This window comes from Dipteris shenzhenensis, chromosome 27 (genome assembly GCF_047967505.1).
Source record: "Dipteris shenzhenensis isolate YYH24624 ecotype China chromosome 27, Dip_SZ_1.0, whole genome shotgun sequence".
Lineage (NCBI taxonomy): Eukaryota > Viridiplantae > Streptophyta > Polypodiopsida > Gleicheniales > Dipteridaceae > Dipteris > Dipteris shenzhenensis.
Genome location: NC_141622.1, coordinates 49,087,370 through 49,105,783, shown reverse-complemented (window position 1 = coordinate 49,105,783; position 18,414 = coordinate 49,087,370). Strand labels below are relative to the sequence as shown.

The 18,414-nt window shown below is 43.1% G+C and overlaps 1 protein-coding gene across 1 annotated transcript in view; it reads left to right on the top strand.

Annotated features, from left to right (window-relative positions):
* LOC147884424 (cytochrome c oxidase subunit 5C-like) overlaps positions 1 to 16,512 on the top strand; it is a 31,533-nt gene extending 15,021 nt beyond the window's left edge. The window contains exon 2 of the mRNA XM_087398976.1: positions 16,076 to 16,512. Coding sequence (XP_087255102.1) covers positions 16,076 to 16,179 — 104 coding nt within the window. The 3' untranslated portion in view covers positions 16,180 to 16,512. The remainder of the gene's footprint in view (positions 1 to 16,075) is intronic.
* The last annotated feature ends 1,902 nt before the right edge of the window (positions 16,513 to 18,414 follow it).

Sequence of the window (18,414 nt, the reverse complement as noted above, 5' to 3'; positions counted from 1 at the left end):
ATATGATTTGATCGTTTCAAGGAAAGATTTTGGATGAAAACCTTGTAATCCCTGATTGATTGTGATCTTCTCCTAGGTCTTGAACTCACTTACGCAAGACATTGAGAGCTATGAGGCTACGCCTGTGATCGTCTTTAGCAAGGTCCTAATCCTTATAAATTACTTTGAGGCTACCAAATGTGTCTATAGAGGGAGATTCATTCTTGGAAATCTGGTCGCCTTTCTTCCATGATTTATGGGAAGTAAATAGGCAAATAGCCCCTTGCATCCTAGGTATGGTGACTATGAGGTGACCCAATAGATGGTGACACACCTAAGTATCGGCTCTAGTTTAGCACAGGTGACACGACCCCAACACTCTTGAAACCTCTAATCTGCAAGCAAACACAAGAACACACCAAACGTGAGGAAACTGAGCAGGCTGCTCACCACCCAACCACAACATCTACGGGATGCGATCCTGAATCAAGAGATGTCCCCTCCGAGCCATGAGCTGAGCTACTGGCATGAACTCCCAACGAGATCCTAACCAGCCTGGTGTCCCATACCACCAGGTGGCGTTGTGAAGCTTGAGATCTGCTGTTGGGCCTTGGGCTACGCTATTATGCAGGCGCGCATCCGTGACTCATCCAGGATCAGACCTAGCACCTGGGAACGAGACTTGATCCCATCGGCTCTCTGAGAACTGAACCTCTGGGCTCCTTATATTGACTCAAGCTAGCGAAGACCTCTAATTGGTTCGTACCCTTGCCACTTAACCCGAGAATCAAGCCTACCTAGCTCTAAGCCTCCCCAGGCTACTTGAGCTAGTCTTGTGTACCTAGTACACGTCAGATACCAATCCGTGCACATGACATACTTCCCCTCCTCTAAGAACTCACTCCTGAGTTCGCTAAAAAACTCGGGAATGTCCTTTGGAGGTTCTGTAATGTCTCCCACGTTGCATCCTTCTCAACATGATCCTTCCACTTGATCTTGTATTCCGTGATAGTTCTATTACGAATGTGTCTTTCACGAAATTCAAGAATACTCTCAGGTTCGTGTGGAATAAAAGTCAAATCTGTAACTTCTATTATTTCTTGAGGAAGAACAAATTGATCATCCGCACCTAGTAACTCTTTCAGTCTACTGACATGAAATACTGGATGTACTTTAACATCAGGAGGTAAGTCTAGTTTATATGCAACTGGTCCAATTCTTTTAATAACCTTGAACGGACCATAGTATTTGGGGGATAACTTCGGAACCAAACCAATGCTTAGGCTCTTGGATTCCTTGGGAATACGCAAATATACCATTGTTCCTTCAGAGAACTCTCTAGGTGAACGATGTCTATTAGCATAAAATCTGTCTCGATCTTGGGCACCTCTAATAGACTCCTTGGCAAACTATAACATTTCTTGCATGTCTTGCAAGAATGTCTTTGCATCATCATTTTGGATTCCCTTTAACTTAACCATAACTGGTGACTTAGGTTGAAACCCGTACATAAGCATAAAAGGACTGTAACCAGTACTCGAATGCTTTGCACTGTTATAAGCAAATTCTATCATAGGGAGATAATCTTCCCATGACGACTGTCTCTTAGAAACATATGCCTGAATCATATCTTCAACCAATTGGTTGACCTTCTTTGTACTGCCATCAGATTGTGCATGATCTGAGGAACTCATACTTAGAGTAGTTTCCAATTTCTCAAAAACAAGTGTCCAGAAGTTACTTGTAAACTTCAAGTCCCTGTCACTGACTATGACTATGTCAGATGGCAAACCATACAGCCTAAACAAGTGGTCCACAAACTTGTGAGCCAGCTGAACAGCTGAGATGGTTGTTCTAGTAGGTAAGAATTGAGCCATTTTTGTCAGACGGTCCAGTATGACCCAAATGGAGTCATGACCCTTGCGCGTTCCAGGCAAACCGGTAATAAAATCCATGGAAATACTTTTCCATTTATTATCCGGGATTTGCAATGGCTGTAATAAACCCGTGCTTCTAAGGCGTTCTACCTTAGTAACCTGACAAACCCGGCAACCTACCACATAGTTTTCAATAAAGGCACGCATCTTAGGCCAATAAAAGGTATGCTTCACAAGAGACAAAGTCCGATGTATTCTTGGATGTCCACCACTAGGAGCATCATAACACTCCCAGAGAATCTTGGATCGAAGATCCGAAACATCTGGCACACATATCTTTCCATTCCGAAACAACAAGCCGTTCCTAATCATCCTCCATGGTTGACCAAGACTCAGGGATTGTGCCACCTACAGTACAGGCGGCAAGAGGTCAGTTTCTGCCAACAAGAATTGAAATGACTATCAGTTGCGCAAAGCCCTCTCAAGGATTGAAATAGGTCTGAGGATATTTCCGTAAATGACATAGCATTTACAAACTTGACTTGACTTGAGGCATCCGCCACACTATTCAGCGAACCCTTTTAATAACGTATTTCAAAATCAAAATCTTGCATTAATTTTGCCCATCTAGCCTTTCTTCAGACCCGTCACACACATACTTGATCGACTGGTGATCGATCAATACAAGAAACTTCGAACCATACAAGTAGTATCTCCAAACCTTCAGAGCATACACAACTGCATAGAGTTCTTTTTCTAGTGTGGGCCAACGATATTGGGTGTTGTCTAGCTTCTTACTCTCAAAAGCTACAGGTTTGTCCTCTTGGAATAAAGCTGTCCCAATCGCAAAATCACTCGCATCAGCCTCTAAAACATAAGGTCGGGTAGGATCGGGTAATGTAGGATCGTTAGATGATAGAGAGAGAGCAAGGTGCAAAGAGTTGATAGAGTCTTAGCCGTCACGTCAATCTTGAGTAATAGAAAAAGAAAGAGTACAAAGTACTTGTACCTAGACCTAGGACTAAGTGTCCTAGGTGTCACATAGGACTAAGTGTCCTATGTGGCCTAAAAGGCACTAAAACTATGAGTGCCTATATTTATGCCTACAAGGCACATGCCATGGCCTATAGGGCATCACTAGAACCACCAGAAGATGGCCTACAAACCCCCCTCCATGGGATGGGCTGAAGTATTTTGGAAACGTCTCAGAATACTTGGTATTTTCTGGTCATGGTGGCACATGTTAATCCAAATGGATATAGCCACCTATGAATGTACAAGGGATGTCAGATCATGTAACAAAGGGAACCAAGTGTAAAGCCTGTCGAAAGACTTCGAACTTGGGACGAGGAAGTGCCTTTGTAAACATATTTGCTATGTTGTCCTCTGTGGGAAGATAGGACAACTCTATGTCTCCTGTTGACAACCGCTCCCGAACATAATGATAGTGAACTTCAATATGCTTGGTACGCGCATGAAAAGTTGGGTTACGCGCAATGGCCAAAGCACTCTGGTTGTCAGTGTAGACCATAGTGGAGGATGTCTGGCAAATACCAAGATTTGTAAGTAACTGGCGAAGCCAAACACACTCTACTGTAGCGGTGAAAGCTGCCCTGTACTCAGCCTCACAGCTAGATGTGGCAACTGTTGGTTGCTTCTTGCTAAGCCAAGAGATACATGAATTGCCAAGCAAAAAACAATTGCTGGTATGTGACACTCTGGTGTCGGAACATCCTGCCCAGTCACTATCCGTGTAAGCATGCATGGTAAGTGAACCCTGATCACCATAGAAGAGGGCTAAATCCTGAGTGCCTCTGAGATATCTGAAGACTCTCTTCAGTGCCTGCCAATGCTGTGAACTGGGCATGTGCATGAATCTGCTGAGCTGAGATACTGCATACTGTAAGTCAGGTCTGGTGTGACATAAATAAATAAGGCATCAAACAGCCTGTTGATAAAGAGTGATATCACATGGTGGGCTCCCATCATGAGCTGAGAATTTGAAGCCAGGAGTAGAAATTGGCTTGCAATCCTCGAACTGAAAATGATCAAGGAGCTGTCCAATATACTTGGACTGTGACATCATGATACCCCCCTCAACATGAGCAAACTGAATGCCCAAATAATAGTGGAGCTGTCCCATGTTTGACATTTCAAAAACCTGCTGCAAATCAGCCTTGAAAGCTGCAATATGCTGAGTATCTGGGCCCGTGATGAGCATATCATCCACATATAAAATCAGCACTAAAAAATCAGATCCACTCCCACGGACATAAAGAGTGGGTTCTGTGGGACTATTCTGAAAACCAAGGGATAGTAAGTGTGCATGAATTTGGGCATACCATGCCCTGGGTGCCTGCTTCAAACCATAAAGGGCTTTTCTAAGCCGGCATACCTTGTTTTCAGAATTAACAACCTCAAAGCTAGGAGGTTGTGTGACATAGACTTCTTTCTGCAGATCCCCATGAAGAAAAGCAGTCTTGATGTCAAGTCGGTGCACTTGCCAATGATGATGGGCTGCAATGGCAATGACACATCTAATGGTAGTAATCCTTGATGTGGGAGCAAAGGTCTCCTCAAAGTCAATGCCTTGTTGTTGGGCATACCCTTTTGCAACAAGACGGGGCTTTGTATTGATCTATACTGCCATCAAACCATAAAGGGCTTTTCTAAGCCGGCATACCTTGTTTTCAGAATTAACAACCTCAAAGCCAGGAGGTTGTGTGACATAGACTTCTTTCTGCAGATCCCCATGAAGAAAAGCAGTCTTGATGTCAAGTCGGTGCACTTGCCAATGATGGGCTGCAATGGCAATGACACATCTAATGGTAGTAATCCTTGATGTGGGAGCAAAGGTCTCCTCAAAGTCAATGCCTTGTAGTTGGGCATACCCTTTTGCAACAAGACGGGCTTTGTATCGATCTATACTGCCATCAGATTTCCTTTTTAATTTGTAGACCCACCGGGTACCAATGGCATGCTTGCCGGGAGGGAGATCTACTAATTCCCATTGCAAGCTGTAGCAAGGAGTGCAAACTCAAGAAAGTGACCATGCATCTGTCTATTCCCTGATCTTGTCCGGGCAGCAGAAGGTTGATCTTGTTTGCTGTCCCTCAATGTATCAAGAAGCCATCTGGGAACTTGCCTTTGCTGTCTATTGACAGCTCTTTCTTCAATCACTGCATCGAATATTGGGACCATTTTGTGTTGGAAGAGAAACCTGCAAATCAGCATGGGGTACTGGCTGATCATTGCTTGTTGAAGGGTCTGCAGGAGGCTCATGTTGCTGGTCAAAGTCGTCCTCTGATGAAGGCAGAGGTAACCAAGAGTCAAAGGCATCAAACATGTCAACATCTGGCTTAGCTTTGCAGTCCACAAGAGGAGAAGCTGAATGTTCAGCAAAGATTACATCTCTACTGACAATAATCTTCCCAGTATTTGGTTGGTGTAACTGATACCCTCTGCTCTCCTGGCTGTAACCAATAAATATGCATTTGATTGCCTTGTCATCAAGCTTATGTCTCAGCTGAGATAGTACATGAACATATGCAAGAGACCCAAAAACTCTCATGTGTGAAAGTGAAGGCTTCCTGCCTTTCCATGCTTCATAAGGTGTAACAGTCTTCAATGCCCTTGTAGGTGATCTATTCAGCACATAGTTGGCACACATCAGTGCATCAAGCCAAAATTTATTGGGCAAAGACTTGGCCTTAAGGATGCATCTGGCCATCTCCATCATGGACCTGTTTTTACTTTCAGAAACAGGATTCTGCTGAGGAGTGTAAGGAGTAGTGCATGAGTGAACAATGCCCCGTGAAGACAGAAATGCATCAAACTCCTTTGACATATACTCTACCTCCCTATCTGTGTTGAGGGTGACAAGCTTGCATTCTGATTCATTCTCAACCATATTCAGCCACCTCTGAAAGCATGAGAAAACTTCAAATTTGGCTTTTAAAGGATATACCCAGCAATATCTTGTGAAATCATTAATGAGAGTCAGAAAATATTTGTACCCCCCAATGGCATTTGTCCTCATTGGGCCACAGACATCACTGCGTACTAGCTGCAATTTCCTTTGTGAGAGTTTTGGACAATTCTTTTGAAAAGGAAACCGATGCATCTTACCCAAAAGACAACCCTCACACACATGTTTGGAAATTGTGTGAGTTTGAGGTACATCATTTGCCATCTGCTGTGAGTGTAGCTTTGCAAGAGCTCTATGATTGAGATGACCCATTCTCTCATGCCAAAGATGAGTTTCAGCAAGCTGTGAATCTGAAATAGCAAATGCTTCAATAGAAAGTGCAGCTGAGTGATGATCAAGGTGATAAAGCCCCTTGTGCAAAGTGCCAATGAGAACTATGGCAGTGAACATTGCCTGCCACAGTCACATTTGGGTCAGATCTACATTTGCCCTTTGATTTGGGTTGGAAATTTGCAGATATTTGCTGTCATTTTTGGACAGCGAGCTCTTTGCAGTGATAGCCTTGAGGCTTTTGGGTTTTCAGGTCTCTTTCAGGGTATCACATTTGCTATGGCTGGGAACAATCAAGATCTATTTGGCGTTCTTCGTGAAGATGATAAGTTGGATGGCACCAACTATCCGATGTAGTCTTATCTCATGAAACATATTCTTGTTGCAAAGCATTTGTGGAATATTGTTTCTGGGGTTGATCTGAGGCCAACTAATGCTACAGTGGTTGCCTCTACTGCTGGTCCCTCTGCAGGGAGTACTCCTCCTGATGCCTTATCTTCCAGTACTCCTGCTACTGCTCCCCCAACTCAGGAACAGTCAAGATGGGATGCAAGAGATGCAAATGCACATTCATGTATTGCTTTATCATGCAAGAGAATCATTATTCCACACATCCAGTCTTGCAAGACAGCAAAGGATGCTTGGGACTAATTGGCTTCTCTCTATCAGATTCGCAATGAGGCACGTGTTGCATATTTGAGAAGGCAATTACATGAAGTCAGTATGAATGAAGGTGATTCTATGGATGCATATCTGACAAAGGTCAAGGACCTCATGGAACAACTTGCCAATATTGATGAGGTGGTGCCAAATTCTCAGCTTGTGAGTACCACATTGAATCGATTGCCAGGACATATCAAGGGTTTGCTACAACCCTTCGATTAGTGGCCGTGGGTAATCCAGACCACTAATCTTTTGATCAGCTAGTTACTTTGCTTTTGCAAGAAGAGCAAAGTCGTGCTAACAGACAAGCCATTATTCCTGATCATGCATTTGCTTCCCAGCAGACAGGAAAAGGCAAGGCTTCCAAGCCTATGGGCAAGCCTAAATCTGCGCATAGCAGCTGCAATTTCTCCCATGCATCTAAAAATACAGCAGGTAAGTCAAAGAAGAAAAGATGCAACTATTGTCACAAGCCTGGACATGACATTTCAGAATGCAGGAAGCGCATTGCTTCAGAGAAAAAGAAAGCAGGATTGACAGTTAATGCCTCACATGCTATTGAATCCCATGAGCCAGCAAATGTTTCACATGCACATGCTCTCCAGGATGATTGGGCATGGGCTGTCCACTGCTCATTTGATCCCTCCAAAGCTGATGCACTCTTTACTGCTAATGATGCTCAGTCTTGGTATTTTGATAGCACGTCACATCTTGCAGACAGTTATTTCATTGTTTAGCTGATGCACCTCGAGGGGGCACTGTCGCATGTGCTAATAATGCTTCCTATGCTGTGAAAGAAATTGGAGATGTGCAGCTCACATCCATTTCAAGCCATCATGTCACTTTGACAAATGTTCTTTTTGTGCCTGGAATTGAAATCAACTTGATTTCAATTTCAGCAATTGCCACCTCAGCTTTCAGAGTGATTTTTGATGGCTACAGATGCCTAGTTTATGATTTTCGAGCAAAGCTGGCAAAAGCCCCAAATTTAATGAGGGCAAATAGGCCAAATAGAGGGCAAATACAGAAAAGCCCCAAATTTTGCTGAAATTTTTGCAACTGTGACCCAATGTATGATAATCTGACTCAATGTCTTGCAGAAAAGACTCGACGTCTGAAAATGTGACTCAATGTCATGCAAATGTGACTCAATGTTCTCCAATCTGACCCAATGTATTGCAATCAAACGAGAAATTGCAGGCCAAATCCCAAAAAGAAAATAGCCTCGAGACTTGCAACTGTAAAATTAGGACTTGCTATCCACAAATTGACAGCAAAAATGCACCTGTCCCAAAATATAGACCTCAAGATGTAGGCTTTCCAAACTGTTGAAATGGCTTGAGATGATTTTAAACAGTAGAAGGAAGATAAGGATAACAGCCCCAAATTTTGATAATGTTCTGTAAGGTACAAGCTGTATGGACAAAGCGGGTATGGTGCAGGTACAACATGATGAGCATGTACGGTGCAAGTACAAAGTACAATGCAGGTACGGATTGTCGTGTACGGAACAAGTACGTGCAGTGTATGGATGCATGTACGTTGTACAGAATCTGTACGGAGCAGTTACGAGACCTATTGTATGGCTGTACGAAAGATGTACGATGCAGTATGGAATGCAGGTACGGAAGATACGGCGTAGGTACATCGTTGTACGGCGACGCAGGTAGACGGGTGTCATGTGTGCAAGTTGTACGGCGGCGCAGGCATGGTAGGTGTCCTATGTATTGACGTTTGTTGCAGATTGTATGGCGCAAGTACAATGCAAATACGTATGGAAGCAGCTGGTAGAAGACGTACAGATTCTGACGTGGGATCATCGTATGGACTGTACGGATGGCGGCACAGGGAACAGATGCAAATCGGGAGGCAGGATACGAGTCGAATGTGGCTCTGATACCACTGTAGGATCGTTAGATGATAGAGAGAGTCTTAGCCGTCACGTCAATCTTGAGTAATAGAAAAAGAAAGAGTACAAAGTACTTGTACCTAGACCTAGGACTAAGTGTCCTAGGTGTCACATAGGACTAAGTGTCCTAGGTGTCACATAGGACTAAGTGTCCTATGTGGCCTAAAAGGCACTAAAACTATAAGTGCCTATATTTATGTCTACCAGGCACATGTTATGGCCTATAGGGCATCAGTAGAACCACCAGAAGATGGCCTACAGGTAATGCAAGAACGGGTGCTTCCTTAATAGTTAACTTCAAGGTTTCAAAAGCCTTGTTCAATGCATCATTCCAAGAGATCGGCTGGGTAGACCTGCGTCCACGACCTTTCAATATGTTGGTCAGGGGTGCCGTGATGTGTGAATAATCACGCACAGACTTCCGTAGAAAAATTGTGAATCTTAGGAAAGAACGAAGTTGTTTCATAGTCTGAGGGATAGGCCATTCCAAAACCTTTTGGATACGATCCAGATTAATGGTAATACCTTTAGAGAAATCTTGTGTCCTAAGTAAATGATCTCTTTCATAAAGAAGTCACATTTACTCATCTTGGCAAAGAGCTTGTGCTCTTTTAGAATAACTGTGTTCAATGTGATCCTCTAGCGTTCGTCTATATACCAAGATGCCATGTAAGAACACGACAACGAATTTGCCCAGAAAATCTTGGAACAAATTGTTCATCATTTGCTGGAAGGTAGCAGGAGCATTGGTGAAACCAAAAGGTAATACAAGAAACTCGTAGTGGCCATACCTCGTTCGGAATGCGGTTCTATGTATCTGTTTAGCATAGATACGGATTTGGTAATAACTCATACGCAAATCAATCTTAGTGAAATACTTTACTCCGACCAAATGGTCTATCAAATCATCGGAACGAGGAAGAGGGTATCGATTCTTAATTGTCACTTTATTCAATCGTTTATAATCTATACACAAGGTGCTCCCCAAGGTGATTTACTTCGGCGAATATAGCCCATATTCAGATAATCTTATAGCTGTGAAGCTAACTCATCCTCCTTAAGCTGGCTCGTCCCATAAGGTGGAACACTAATCGGTTGAGTCCCAGGTACTAAATCTATGCGATGGTCTATTGCCTGTTCTGGAGGTAAACCTTCCGGTAGTTGAGCAGGGAATACATCCATGAAATCGTCCAACAACATTCTCAATTCATAGTGTTCAAACACGCTTAAACCATTTTTATTATTAACAGAGACAACAAATGAAGAAAGCGAAATCAAAACACATTGATACATATCATAATGAGAAGTGTTTAATATATTCCGAAGCTGCATCGCAGATACAATAGGTCGCTGAGAAGAGGAAATATTATCACACTGAATACAAAATCGGGTGTCCTCATCCGAAAAAGAGAGTGTATGCTCTTTCCATCCAATCCAAATATCGTGGGTTTTAAACCACTCTATTCCGATTGACAAGTCCACATGTTCCAAATGCATGACATAGCACGTAAGAGCAGCTGTGTAGTCTTGAATCCGGATCAATCTTGCGATCCCAAAACTGCTTCCCAACAGGAAGTAGCACCTCGTAGGTGTGATCACTAGGTATCGTGGATAGCCTCGTCTTCTGCATAAGTTTGTAATTAACAAAATTGTGAGAGCTGCCCGGGTCAAAGAGAATGTGAACTGTTTGGTCCCTAACTTCTCCATAAACTCGGAAAAGATCATGGGAACCAAATAACGAATTATTAAAAGTGCAATTATCGTGTGATCGCTAGGTATCGTGGACAGCCCTGTCTTCTGCACAAGTTCGTAATTAACAAAATTTGTGAGAGCTGCCCGGGTCAAAGAGAATGTGAACTGTTCGGTCCCTAACTTCTCCATAAACTCGGAAAAGATCATGGGAACCAAATAACGAATTATTAAAAGTGCATTTATAAGAAAGTGGGCAGGTAATGACATTTACGGAAGTACTTGTCATCGAAACTTGATTAGCTCCCCTAGCTTTGGTACTTGGACCCGGATGGAGCTTCGGTCCCGGCGCTTGCATCTAGTTCTTGCGCTTAGGACAATCATTCCTAGTGTGGCCCCGCTTCTCGCATATGAAGCAGTTGTTGGAATATCTCAAGGTGTATGCCCCAGGCACACCTTGGGTTCTATGTGTGTGCTAGAGGCACAGTTAGGTGCCCATAAGCATTGTTACGTGGTGGTAGATGCCACATAGGCTGATTGAGAGATTCTAGGAGCTGATTGAAGAGATGATTGTGGATCTTGGTGGCTCATGTAGAGGTGCCTACATATGGACCTCACCCTTCTTCATTCGATAAGCATTCTCTTGTTTTATGTTCAGCCTCCTTCTGAAGCTTGGCAAAAGCTTCATATTCTTTTTGGTGCGAGCTCTCACATCTCAAAATTGTCACTTCAGATTGCTTTCTTTGAATTGAAGATGGCTAATGGCACTCCCTTGGCTGCCCATGTCAATCACATGCAGAGTCTCATGACTCAACTTGCTTCTATTAACTCTCCAATCACTACGGATGATGCAATGGCAGTATTGCTCAAAAGTATGCATGAAGATTATGATCATGTTGTCACGACATTGAAAAATCTTCCTAATCCTACTCTTGAAGGTCTTATTACTGCCCTTCAAGAAGAAGAAAGGCACAAGGAACTCCGGAGAGGCAATGACACAGCCTATGTCATAAAAACTCAAATGGGCAAGTTTCCACGTTGCAAACATTGTGGGAAGACAATCACCTCTCTAAAGATCGCTTCAAGATCAATCCTTGCAAATATTGTGGCAAAAACAATCACCATGAAAAGTTTTGCAAGGCCAAGAAGGAAGGAACTACAAAACCAGAAACTGCCAATTTACTTTCGGTTGATGTGCCTCCACAAGCCTCCTATGATGATTATGCTTTTTGAACCAGCTCCACATATGCTCCATATCTCTCTTTTATGTTGAGTCAAGGTACTCTGCTTGGATAGTCCTCCAAAATGAATGGAATAAACTATTGTGTTCTTTGTAAACACCTCTGGTCACCATATGATATAGGCCATGTGTATGTGTTTAGCTCCATGGTACCTCCTGCAGACATTGTGTGCATGTACATGCAGGGGAGATAACCATTGGGGGGATCTTATGTATCCCTTTGTTTGCCTCACACCCTTGGGAACCCTTGCTAGCATGAGATCCTAGCCATAGATTTATCCTTGACCACCATGAGATGACTTGAGACACTATGTGACTAGATGTATCCTTAACATAGCATAGATGTGCGCATAATTCATGGCCTCTTGCAAAGTAGTACACTTATTATTTTTGATCTGTAGCTTGTACGAGTCAGGCAAACCACTGACAAAGAAACCTAACAAGGTTACTGGATCCATCTTTGTAGCTCTGGTCTACAATCCCGAAACCTTTGAAGATAAACCGCAAAAATCAGATTCAGCTTGGACATATCGAGGGCTTTGAGCTTGCCTACGATATCGTAATCTTCCTCCTCCTTCAAAAACTCTTTCGTGAAGACTTCTTCGAATTCTATCCATGTTGTAGGCTTGGGTCGGAGTTCCTTCCACCACAATAAAGCCTTTCTTGACATAACCCTGCTGCAAGCTGTATTTTCTTGTCATCTGGGTAAGGGTGAAATTGGAAGTGTACTTGCCACTTGTGCAACCAAGTGTCAACCACCTCCTTGGTACGAGACTTCTGATCACCGGGAAAAGGATCTGGAGTGATATTCGGACCTAACATTGAAGCCAAGGCATCCACATGCGTGAGCGTCTGAAGAGTGCTAGTCAAAAGTGAGAGGGAAGTTTGAATCCCTTGGAGTTGTTGTGTCAATCCCGTTTGATTCGTGTTAAGTCTCTCGAACTTTTCATCGAGAGCAGTGGTGAATTCACTGAAGGCAGTCTTCGTAATCAAATCATCGTAGAGACCTTGGTCATCATTCGCATGGTAGTTCATATCCTGGTCTCCCATCGTAAGGTAGTCTTCGTAATCAAATCATCGTAGAGACCCTGGTCATCATCCGCATGGTAGTTCATACCCTGGTCTCGCATCGCAAGGACGGGGTCTACGGAATCAGCCTTGACTGATCTGAAAAAGAAGATAGGCTAGAGAAGAGAAACAAGCAGGTGGCCTCAGAGCTAGGAGGTAGAGACGAAGTGAAAGCTGGCCAGCAAGGAGACGATGGAAGAAGGGAAAGCTGGCTGATGGAGAAGGTAAGATGGGCTGAGCTGAGCTGACGATTCAGGTTGGATTCTTAGACCCGGGACTCTTGCTCCTGGCTGCCCGTACAGAGTGCTGCAGCAAGCTGTACAGTGGTTTTGGCTCCCGAGCGTGAAGACGTAGAGGGGCTTGAAGGTTGCACAATCCATAGGCTAGGAGAGAAGGCAGGTGGCCGAATTAATAACGGGAGAGTAGGCTTTTAGTAAAGCCCTACTTTTCAAAAGCTCACCCTCCAAAAACGGAGGGATAGTGCTTTTTTAAGCCTCCAGGCCCCCCCGAAAAGCAACTAGCCTAGATTGCGATCTAGCCCTATTCTGATGCGCACCTTCTTGCGCTCCTCTTCTACCTGCCATCACGTCCCCTAAGCAGCCAGCCAACACACAAGATCCCCCTTGGTTCGCCCCAGCTCTACGCTCTCTCCTAGCTCCCTTCTCACTCCTCTACTCGGACCTCACTACTTCCTCCTAACTACACCTCTCTCCCTCTCTCTTGGCCCGTCATATCTTGCAACGAAATCACTCTTCACTCTCTCTTTGCTTCCTTCTATCCCAATTCAGTACCACTTTCCTTAACCGATGAACCAGCAGTCACTTGCAAAGCATGAACATGAATTTCGAAATTGAGGCATACCTGGAGAAAAATTCGTCTAAAATTCTCACAACAGAAGTTCCTAACTTAAGAGTTGGCTCTGATACAAACTGACACAACCCCAGCACTCTTGAAACCTTTGATCTGCAAGCAAACACAAGAACACACCAAACGTGAGGAAACTGAGCAGGCTGCTCACCACCCAACCATGACATCTATGGGATGCGATCCCGAGTCAGGAGATGTCCCCTCAGAGCCACGAGCTAAGCTACTAGCACAAACTCCCAACTAGATCCTAACCAGCTTGGTGTCCCATACCACCAAGTGGCGCTGTGAAGCCTGGGATCTGCTGCTGGGCCTTGGGCTACGCTATGATGTAGGCGCGCGTCCGCAACTCAATCCAGGATTAGACCTAGCACCTGGGAATGAGACTTGCTCCCATTGGCTCTCTGAGAACTGTACCTCCGGGCCCCTTATATAGACTCGGGCCCCAAGCGCCAAAAATAGCGAAGACCCCTAACTGGTTCGTACCCTTGCCACTCAACCCGAGAATCAAGCCTGCCTAGCTCTAAGCCTCCCTAGGCTACCTGAGCTAGTCTTGTGTACCTAGTACACGTCAGATACCAATCCGTGCACATGACAACAAGGTTGAGAAGGTCTCTATTATTCATGATGGAGACGATCTCTTAGATTTAGGTCCATGGTTGATGCAAGTTCGGTGGATTGCCCTGCGCACATGATGCGTAAGCCATAATCCTACTGGACGAGGTGGTTAACCTTGAAATTTTGAAAAGAGGTGAATCAGAGATCTAGCTTAATATCCCTAGGTAGGGATGGGTCTACGTTGAAGCTATGCTTGTCGAACCAGGGCTGCAGCCTTTCCTATGGTTTCGGAATATCGTAGGGTGCAAGGCAACTTCTTTGGAGAAAGGGTCACAACTCCATGTAGGAGTAATCTTGATAGGCTATTCTGCCTAAGACGTGCGCCAAGACATGCCAAATCATCCTCTAAAGACAAAACATATTGCAGTTTCAATCTCATGATAGTTACTCAAGGTTGAAAACCATAAACTCCATCACGCTGATGTGAAAAAAAAAGAAACACAGGACTGTCCTTAGACAAACACCAAATGACTCATACTTTACTGCTGACCCCATACAATCATATCCACTTCTTCAGAATCCAACTCTAGAGACAAAATCGTATCTTCAGGACTTCCCCGGGATCAGTATTGTAATGTGGTAGCTCTCAAGGTAGAGCTTATGCACCGACTTTGAGAGCGGGTATCCAGAGCACACAAGTAACAAGTCAACCTCCCACACAATTTGACTAGAACACACCCAGACTCTTTAAAAGAGGGGAAAGCCACGGATCCACAGCCCACTGCTCATTGGCCAGCTAGACCCCCAAGCTCACAAGCTGTTCACAAGAGGAACTGGCGGGTACCATCATCTATAAATCTGTAAGTACATTCACCACACAAGCAGCCGTACAATTATACGTACGACAGCAGGCCCGTACAACCACACAGTAATCCGTACAGTCTGCATTTAATGACGATCGTCCTCCGTACAGCTCGTAGAAGACATCTTTAATAACTCGTATGTGCCCGTTCAGCCTGCAATCAAGGCACCGTACTACCAGCCCGTACCAATCAACAATTACACCCGTACAATGTCATACTGCAGACCGTACAAAGCCCATGCTTCAGATTCCGTACCAGCCCATACTGCTCATAGACGCTCACCCTTCGCTTATGCACACGCTCACAGTCTCTTTCATCTACGGAATCCCTCTCCCCTAATAAGTCCGTGCAAAAAACTTTTAGTCTTTCAAGTTCAAAATAAAAAGGTCTTTTACATGTGCAGCCAGTTACATTGGCTTATTCACACGCAACCCGCAAATTAACGCTATCATGTGTTCAGTGTCTACCCTCATGCACAATCTATGTGGAGAAAAATATATACAGATTTTATCCTATCAACGCATAGCAGTGACTAGCTAATATGGCATCCCCACTGACGTCATCAGCACCCAACAGTGGGTGTAGACCATAGTATAAACATATGCTCTCACACATACAAATCACACATATTTGAGCATCCATCTATACATAGTCTTTGTACTGGTTTGCACTCCGGAGGTGAAGGGCAGACTCAGCCATGACAAAGGCTAGCACTAAAGGAGAAGGCTCATCTAGGATTGTATAATGAGGACAGATAGATTTTCATTAATGTGCTAAGGCCCTTAGAATGCCTTTTGTTTGGTTAACCTGTTTTTGTTATTCGCATGTCGTTATATAAGATTTGGAGCCTGTCAATATTCTGTTTTCAACTCTTAAGTTTATTCTTGATTTCTGTTTGCTCTCTGTTAATGTCAAATTGTAAAATATTCTTAGTTTGTTCAAAGTCTAGATGAGACTGTCTTTGTTTATGCTTTTAAAATATAAGACTTACAATGGCAGGAAGGTGAGTGCTTTTATGGTTTTTATGCTGTAGTGTGGATTGGCCAAGGATTTGTCCTCTCTTTTCAGTAGGACTCAGGCTGATCCTTGTATTTGGGGCATTTGCAGGGGGTGCACTGTGGAAAATTCATCACTTGAACGAGAGGCGCAAGACGGAAGAATTTTATTCTTTATTGGAGAAAGGTGAAATTACAGTGGTGGTTCCAGAGTGATTCTGCCTATGGGTCTTTACAGGTGCAAGAGTGTTAGATGCAAAGTGAGCTAGGCAATACGATTTAATTTTTTGTCCTACATATTATAAGGGACAGATTGACTGGCATTTGAAAAGTTGTAATAATGGGAGCCACATCATCATTGTTCTTTTAAAAGCAGAAACTGTGCTAACTTCAAATATGGAGTCATAGGCGTGCTGCTTAATGTAGAAACAGATTTATATAATGAGACTGTTGTATAATAGTACTGCATGTATGTTTGTGTGTGTGCTCGTGTGTGTACATGCATGGGCTCCATGTTGGCAAGGAGATATTATCACAGATTTGGATGAAGGTGACCTCTTTGCAGACATTGGGATAGGTGCTGTGGTGATTCATAGGATGGTGTGACTCGCCAACATTTGTTGGCCCTCATCCATATGATTTTATATTAGGATGAATCATTAGACTTGGTTCTAATGCATTTTCTTTTAAAGTAGTATCTGATCTATTTATGTTGGAGCTTTTTTGCAAATGCCTCCATAGAAATCTAGGTGCTGGTGCACCTTTAATCTTATCAAGGTCCGTGTAGGAATATTGTGATTTGTAAATTGTAAGCATTTAGACAAGGCTTTAGGTCGATTCCATGTGCCTAGTTGTCCATCTGGCCTCCTTTTGTCACTGTGATTCATGTTGTACCTGCTATGATTGCATGCCATGTGGCACTTCGATCCACCCTGCCTTACCTAAGACGTCGCTGTTGCATACATATAACAAGCTTGTGTGTGACCAACGATGATGAGTAGACAATACTTACTGTGATACCTTGTTAGCGATCTAAGAATCTCTGTTTGCCACATATTTGTTTGAGGGCCATGTAGGTAGCCCAGCCGCCCAATGAAGCTCTGCTCACATCCCCAAACTGGCTCGAGTTGGTATTGTGACCATGCGAGCATGAGGCCTTATATTGTATTGCACTTTGTTATGGGACATTAGTGAATTCATATCACCCACATGCAATCATATTGGCTTGCCCACTTTTCCACCATTTTAACATATACGTTCAATACCAAATTGAATCAATACGAGCTTGCACTCCATACTGCATGCCATCACTTTGAGGGATAACATCATCATTATGAAGCTTCACTACCTAACGCATACTTATACGTATAACCAAGGTTGTGCTATGTTTAGAGCTGTAGATCTTACTCAACCAATTGTTGCTATAGATAGAGGGTTGTGTCTTCTTTGGAACAACATTCACTCGTTAATTAAAATTGTTCTTTGATATCAATTACTTTTTTGAGCATAGATACCCCGCAATTCTCATTCCCTTGATTAAAAAGCTTTTTAAATTCTACCTTTATGTTGCTTCATGAAGGGCTCGGTTGTTTTCCTAAGGTCATGGTTGCTCATTCCCATGATATTAAAATGTTCCTTAGCTCATGATTTCTCAAGTCTCAAATTACCATAATATTTTGGTTCCTTAGGTCATGATTTCTTAAGTCTAGAACTATCATTCTTTGAATATTATATGAATTATCACATTTAGTAATTTGATCTCTTTACTAATACACGAGGTATAATCCAAGAAAAATAATGAAAAAGGTATGAGATATGAAGCCTTTTATCTATGGTGTACCGGCCTTAGGCATGTTTACAATAATTGAACATAAGCTGAAAACAAAAAGTGGGGAGCTGAACAGCCCGTTTTTCTTTTAGTTTCAAAAGAGAGTTTGATTGAGTATGCATGTGCTTTTTAAGTTAGGAAATGTAATTTTGCATCTTTGTAGGAAGCGGTACATAAGTGTAAGAGGTCCATTTAGTCTTTTATGGTTTAAATAATTCATTCATTTGTAAATTTTTTCTTTCACTCCTACATGAGAGAGAGAGAGAGAGAGAGAGAGAGAGAGAGAGAGAGATTTTATTCCTATTTTTTGCTTGTTTATTTTTGCTTAGTCACCTTCTTCATTTCTTCTTCATTTCTTTTTTTCTTGCTCTTTTGTTTTTTTGACGTATTTTAGTAAGCACCGGGCTTGCCCAAGAGACTCCGCGGGTCTTTAGAAACCTAGTATAGCTGCTTATGCTTGGGCACTGATGACGACATTAGTGTTGCTTTGTTTGCTGAGTATGTCTTCCTTTTGTTAAAAAAAAAAAGAATCATGTTACCTCTCTTTTATTTTGTTTGTATGATTTTGGACTTCAGAACAACAAAAACTCTAAATTTGTACGATTGGATATATTCTAGTCTTA